Source organism: Belonocnema kinseyi, chromosome 3 (genome assembly GCF_010883055.1).
Source record: "Belonocnema kinseyi isolate 2016_QV_RU_SX_M_011 chromosome 3, B_treatae_v1, whole genome shotgun sequence".
Taxonomy (NCBI): domain Eukaryota; kingdom Metazoa; phylum Arthropoda; class Insecta; order Hymenoptera; family Cynipidae; genus Belonocnema; species Belonocnema kinseyi.
Genome location: NC_046659.1, coordinates 158,298,924 through 158,306,683, shown reverse-complemented (window position 1 = coordinate 158,306,683; position 7,760 = coordinate 158,298,924). Strand labels below are relative to the sequence as shown.

At 24.3% G+C, this 7,760-nt stretch overlaps 1 protein-coding gene across 1 annotated transcript in view; it reads right to left on the bottom strand.

Moving 5' to 3' along the window:
- Positions 1–1,223: 1,223 nt before the first annotated feature.
- Positions 1,224–7,760, bottom strand: part of LOC117170321 (ubiquitin carboxyl-terminal hydrolase 7) — an 85,573-nt gene continuing 79,036 nt past the window's right edge. The window contains exons 18-19 of the mRNA XM_033357024.1: positions 7,400–7,496; positions 1,224–1,996 (exon numbers count right to left, since the gene is read on the bottom strand). Of these exons, the coding sequence (XP_033212915.1) occupies positions 1,872–1,996; positions 7,400–7,496 (222 nt within the window). The 3' untranslated portion in view covers positions 1,224–1,871. The remainder of the gene's footprint in view (positions 1,997–7,399; positions 7,497–7,760) is intronic.

Sequence of the window (7,760 nt, the reverse complement as noted above, 5' to 3'; positions counted from 1 at the left end):
TAAAGTACGTTTAGGTACTGCATTTTGGTAGGAACTTCACTGAAAATTATTTCACCTTTTTTCTGAATCTCAACATTTTTTCGAACGTTCAAAAAATGTTGAGGTTCAGAAAAAAGATAAAATATTTTTCAGTGAAGTTCCTACCAAATGCAGTACCTAAACGTACTTTATTGTACTCTAATAAATCTTCCAAAGTTTCAACTCGATATCTTATTTACAAAAAAAGTTCTTAGGTTCAAAAAAACATTCAGTGAACCGAAAAAGGGAGGTCGGTAATATAGGTATTTAGCTGTGTCACATGCCCTTAAGAACGAAAAATTTTGTATGTATCAAATTTAAAAATGCGAATGTTCAAAATCCTAAAACTTTAAATTCCTGAATAAATATGGCTATAAGAATAATTTTTAATTTCAGACTTATATTAACGGATCAAAAATATTATTTTTTTTTTCATTCGGAATTTTCGGGAAATTACTAACTCAAAGATTTTCAAAATTTCGGTAATTATGTAATTTCGGGAATTTCCAAATTTATCTAACTTTTTTAATTTTTACTTTTAAAATAAGTCAAATTCGTTCATTCATATTTTCGTTACTTTTTTTTTTGAAATTCTGAAAAATTAGGGAAAAACGATGTATCTGAAAAATTAAAATATTTTTCTGCAATAATGTGATTTCAAAGATTTATAGGTTTAAGGAAAAGGTAAAAAAATGCTATTTAAAAAAAAGGAATTTGAGTTTTCAATTCCAATTCTGCCATTTTATAGTAATATTAATTTTAACAATAAATGAATACATTATTATTATTATTAATAATATAAGAAAAAAGAAGTTGATTATTTTCATAGAATGGATAAATCTGGAGAGCGAGACTTGAAAAAAAAATATGAGAGCCGATCCCAGAGTGGATAATTATTAAACTAAAAACACTAATGCATGCAAAATAATCCATTAACTTTAATTAATAGTTATGAAACTATACCTGTTAATAAATTTAAAAGAAAATACACCATTTTCTGTATATTTGTGCTTTTAATAAACAATTATCCACTCTGGACTGGTCTCTCCTATTAATTTTTGCAATAGATACCCCAATACTGATAAATGCATCGAGTACACTGCATTTGAAAACGAAAAAGACACTATCTCAAACGAAAAAAAAAATATATATATATTACAAAATAGGGAACAGAGGGAAAGTCTGAGGGTTCGATAAAGACTATCTAGCGAGTGATGGAGATTATATTATCGCACGAAATTGTTACTTTACACGGTATTTCGCTGCACTTTGCACGCTTAAATATCTTGACAAAGATTTCACGTGCTTAGACCGAATTTTTGTCGACCAGATTCGCTTGGTGATGCATTGACTCACAGATTATATAATTATAGAAACATTAACAAAGTTTCTCGAGGAAAAAAGAAGAAAAAAAAATCAGAAGCTCGATGGTAAAATCTAAAAAAATTAAAGCTGCACAGAGCTAAAAGATAACGCCAGTCTTTCTCATAGTTTTTTTTTTGTTTTGTTTTTTTTTGTGTTGTTGTGGATAATCACGTAAAATCTTTGATAATTTAATTAGGCAGATCATTTTGGTCTCATCATTCGTGAAATCACCACCTGGTTCTTTGCAGTCTCTTGTATCGTTTCTTTTATTTTTCGGCTTTGCAAAACGAAAGCTCGTGTTTACTCGATACTTGTAACTATAATATTTAAAAATTACGTGACAGCTAACCGAATGACCAAACGCACCAAAGCGTAAATTCCAATCCTCAACTTGTAGCATACAAATACAACGCTGTCGCACTATACATAATATAGTATAAATTATCGTGTGGTTGCCTAAACTGACTTTCCTTCAAAGGTTCGCGAATTTAGTTGTATATTTTAATGGCCTTTTCGAGGTAGTTGATTCGTGAACGCTTCGGCGCTTTGTTGACGTGGTCCAGACCGAGCCAGGGCCTTTGTGGCGATGCGCCCGCATTCGCTAGAGGAAATACTGAAAAATTTTCTTCATTTGAAAAAAAAAAAAACAAATAAAAAAATACAAATTTGTTCGAAGCACTACTACATTTTCAGGGTGGACACTATTTTTTAAATTTTTCTCTCCCGGTTTTCTCCCCTTAAATATTCATGATTGCTCTTAGTTTATCAACAAATTACAGGGTGGCTGTTTTAATCAAAGAAACAAATTTCCGGTTCGCAAACAATTTTCACGGTCAATGTAATTTTAAAAAATCGAAATCTAAAGCCAACAATTTTTTCATTTGAATTTACATTCAAAAGAATTAAGAAAAATGTTGAAAAATCAATACAAAAAAAATGTAAAAAAACTTAATTGAATTCAGTAACTTTGATATAAGCTTATACAAATTCAAGAGAATTCAGTGTGAATTTCAAGAAAAAATGTCAAATCTTTGAAACTCTACTAATTTCCAACCCAAGAAGACTTCAAAAAAATGCAATTTACATTCAAAAGAATTCAAATGAATTGGAGAAAATGTTTAATAATATAAAAATTACATTCATTTCCGTAAAACTTGATTAAATTTAAAAGGAATTTAAGATCAGAGAGAAGAATTCAATGAAATTCATAAAAATTCAAGGTAGATTTAAAAAAATCCAATGAATCGAAAACAATTGAAAAAACTTAATTCAATTCTGTAACTTTGAAATAAGCTTAGAAAAATTCAAGAGAATTCAAAGAATTTTATGAAATGCCTAAGAATTCAAGGTGAGGTTAATAGAGTTCAAGTTCAATTAAATAAAAATTTTAAAAAATAAAAAATAAAATAACTTTATTAAGCAAATTTATAATATAATATCAAGCAAAATTGAGCGAATTTAGAAGGATTTAAGTAAATTAAGAAAATTGAAGAGAATTCAGGTTGAATTTCAAGAAAAATGTAAAATCTTTGAAACTACTAATTTCTAACACACGAAGACTACAAAAAAATTCAATTTACATTCAAAAGAATTCAATTGAATTGGGGAAAATGTTTAAAAATATAAAATATTCCATTCATTTCCGTAAAACTTGATTGAATTTAAAAGGAATTTAAGATCAAGGAGAAGAATTCAATGAAATTCATAAAAATTCAAGGTGGATTAAAAAAAATCAAATGAATTGAAAACAGTTTAAAAAACTTAATTCAATTCTGTAACTTTGAAATAAGCTTAGAAAAATTCAAGAGAATTCAAAGAATTTTTTGAAATGCCTAAGAATTCAAGGTGAGGGTAATAGACTTCAAGTCCAATTAAATAAAAATAATAAAAAATTTTTAAAAATAACTTGATTAAGCAAATTTATAATGTAATATCAAGCAAAATTGAGCGAATTTAGAAGGATTCAAGTAAATTAAGAAAATTGAAGAGAATTCAGGGTGAATTTCAAGAAAAATGTAAAATCTTTGAAACTCTACTAATTTCTAACACACGAACAAAAAAATTCAATTCACATTCAAGAGAATTCAAATGAATTGAGGAAAATGTTTAAAAATATAAAAAATTCCATTCATTTTCGTAAAACTTGATTGAATTTAAAAGGAATTTAAGATCAAAGAGAAGAATTCAATGAAATTCATAAAAATTTAAGGTGGATTAAAAAAAAAATCAAACTAATTGAAAACAATTTAAAAAAACCTAATTCAATTCAGTAAATTTGAAATCAGCTCAGAATAAATTCAAAGGAATTAAAAGAATTTGATTAAATGCCTAAGAATTATCAAGGTGGGTTGACTTCAGGATCAATTAAATAAAAACTTTTAAAAATTCAAAAGAATTCACTGAATTAAGTAAAATTGAGCGAATTTCGAAGGATTCAAGTAAATTAAAAAAATTCAAGAGAATTCCAAAGAATTTAAAAGAATTAAGGGTAAACTTCAAGAAAAATTTCAAATCGTTTGAAATCCTACTAATTTCTAACACAAGAAGTGACTAATGATTACAGAATAATTCAAGTTAATTTCAAAAGGATTCCAATGGATTGTAACCAGTCTAAAAATCGACAAAAATTTGATTGATTACAATAAATTTGGAGTGAATTCAAATAAATTTAAAAGAAATGAGAAGAATGAGATGAAATTAATAAAATGAAGAGAATTTAAAAGGATTTAGGATACATTAATAAGAATTGAATTCGAATTCCAATTGAAATGCAAAAAATATTTGAAAATCTCTTCAAATCTTCGAAACCTAACGAAATCCCTCACTTCTTTTGAATAAATTCTTTGAAATCGATTAAAACATTAAAATTCCTTAAAATTATGCAAAACTCTTGGAAATATCTTGAAATGATTTAAATCCCTTAAAAATGCTTTTGAATCCTTTAAAATACACTAAAATATTTCAGTCTTTGAAAGCCTTCAAACACTACTGAAATAAATAAAAATCTTTCTAAATCCCGTTAAATTACTGAAATATAAAAAAGATTTCCTGAAAATTCCAAGGAATTTGAAGAAAAAAAAATACGCTAAAATATTTCAAATCCTTTAATCATTTTATCAACTGATCCTCCGTATCAATTATATTGAAACATTTTTAAATAAAAAAAAAATCCATTAAATTAAGTAGAAAAGAGTACATTTATAGAAATTCAAGTGAATTAAAAAACGTCCAACTTAGACTAGCTGAAAAAAAATTGTATCAGCCAAAAATTATGATCTAAAAACTTTTTTATACTCAAAACCATTAAAATTTAAATCATTTAAAGTAAATTTCAAACCTTCCCCTAGAATTATTATCCATTGTAGACATTTTTCAAATCGAAAGTCACAATCATTTTCACAATTCAAAATTGCAGAATTTTAAATACTGCCAGATATATTGTGAACCTTTAAATTTTTATGACTCGAAAAACTTTTAAAATTATACACTTTCTGGTTGGGAAATTTTCAAACAAATTTGCAATCAAAATGATAAATTTTCAACCAAAAAGATATATTTTCAAACAAAAGATTTTCAACTAAGAACTTTTATTTTCAATCAAAATATTAATTCTCAACTAAAATAATAAATATTTAACTGGAATACTTGAATTTTGAAACAACAAGATTGATTTTCGAACAAGAAGATTAATGCTTTATAAAAAAAAAACGATTTTTCAACAAATTAAATAAATTTTTAAACTAAGTAGTTAAATTTTGAACTAAAAAATATCAATTTTTCCATCAATTTGCCATCCGAAGAAAAATTTTTAATAAAGTAATGGATTTTGAACTAAAATGATGCATCTTCAACCGGAATAGATACATTGTAAACCAAAAACATTAATTTTTGACAAAATAGTTTAACATTCAACTTAGTACTTTTATTTTCAACCAAAATAATCATTTTCATCTAAAATGATGAATATTTAACTGGCATACTTAAAGTTTTAAACAAAAGGATAAACTATTTAATAAGCAAGACTTATTTTTAAACAAGAAGATTAATTTTCTATGAAAAAGATGATTTTTCAATATACTTTTAAAACAAAAATGAAATAATTAAATTTCTAATTTTAAAAATTAATTTGCCACAAAAAAAAGTTACAAGATTTTAAACAAACTGAAAAATGTTGACATGCAACGATAAATTTTAAACTAGAATAGATCAATTTTAAACCAAAAATATTAACTTTTAAGAAATGAGTTCAACCAAATAATTTTATTTTGAACCAAAAAGAATTACTTTGTAACACAATGCTTGAATTTTATAATCACAAAAATCAATTTTCAACCAAAAAGTCATCTTTTGAAACAAAAAATATCAAACTTCAACTAAAAATAGTTTAAAAAAAAACCAAAACAACAAAATGATAAATCAGTTTAACTTTCAACCAAGTAGTAATATTTTTAACCAAAAAGATTAATTTCTAAATAAAATTGTGAATATTTAACTGTAATACTTGAATTTTTAACAAAAAATATACATTTTCAAACAACAAAATTAATTTTCAAAAACGAAGATTAATTTATTTCCAAAAAAGCCAATTGTTCAACAAACTCCATAAATTTTCAATTAAAAAATACATATTTTCAATCAAATAGTTAAATATTGAACTAAAAAAGATCAATTTTAAACCAAACAGATGAATTTTAAATCCAAAAGACTCATTTTTAGCAGAAGAGTTTAACTTTCAATCAAGCAGTTTGATTATCAACCAAAAAGATAAATTGTCAAACAAGATTAATTTTCTACAAAAAAGAAGAGTTCCAACAAAAAACATGAATTTTCAACAAAATAGCTGAATTTTTAACCATAAAGATGAATTTTCTGCTAAAAAATATTAATTTTTAAACAAATAGTCCAATTTTAAACCACAAAGATCATTTTTCAAAAAATAGTTTAATTTTCAACCTAGTTGTATTATTTTCAAACAAAAAGATGAAATTTCTAACAATAAGATTAATTTTTTACCTCAAAAGATGAGTTTTCAAAAAAAAAATTTTCGACTAAAGAAGAGCAATTTTCATCAAAATAGTTCAATTTTAAACCAAACAAATGAATTTTTAACGAACGAAGATAAATTTACAATAAAAAATGGAATGGTTAAATTTTCAGTTAAAAAAATTATTTTCAAATAAAAAAATTTAATTTTCAAACAAAATAATTAAATTTCCCAATAAAATGATTCAATTTTTAATCGAAAAGATGATTTTTCAAGTAAGAAGAGCAATTTTCTACAAAAAGAAAACAGAAATATTTAACAAAATACATGAATTTTCACAAAATATTTGAATTTTCAACAAAAAAGGCTTTTTTTGCAGACTTGTTGAATTTCCTACAAAGCCGTAATTTTAATACAAACAATTTCTACTAAAAATAAGCATTTTTATGCAAGAAACAAATTTATCTACCAGAGACAAATGTTTAACAAAATAAATGAATTTTTAACCATATAGTCGAATTTTCAGTTTAAAAAATTAATTTTCTATAAAAAATACAAATTTTCAAGACAACACATAAATTTTAAATCAAAAATTGAATGGTCAAATTTTCAGTTAAAAAAATTATTTTCAAACAAAAAAAGAAATTTTTTAAGCTAAATGAATAAATGTTTCACTAAAATGATTCAATTTTTAATCAATACGATGAATTTTCAAGCAAGAAGATCAATTTTCTACAAAAAAAAATTTTTAAACATTATACATGAATTTTCACTAAAATATTGGAATTTTCCAACATGAAGATTAATTTTCTGCTAAAAAAACGAGATCTCAAAAAAAAACATGATTTTTTAAAGAAATAGTTGAAATTTAACCCAAAAAGATTAATTTTGTAAAAAAGAATTCAACTTTCAAAAAAATATGTTTTATTTTCAACTAAAATAATGAATTTTCAACTAATATTATTCAGTTATAAATATAAAATATAAGTGCTTCAAACAAAAACAATAAATTAATAAAGAAGAAAAACTCACTCTGATTCTGATGTGTTCGAAAGTCGGAAATGTCGATGGTGTAGTCGGGCGTGTCAATGAACTGGGGTTTGCTCATCGATACCACAGCAAACTTAAACTTAAATTTTTTTTCAAGTTATTAAGTTTCACAGTAAAATAAATTCTTTTTGTATTTGACCCAGCACACAGTACTGTAAGATCTGGAATTTACTATTCAAAAAGGCATACAGGTTTCAATTATTGTCCGTTTAAAATCATTATTTTTTATAATAAGAGAGCATTAAAAAGATAAATTTACAATAAAAAAATGGAATCGTTAAATTTTCAGTTAAAAAATTATTTTCCAATTAAAAAAAAAAATTTAAGCAAAAAGATACATTTT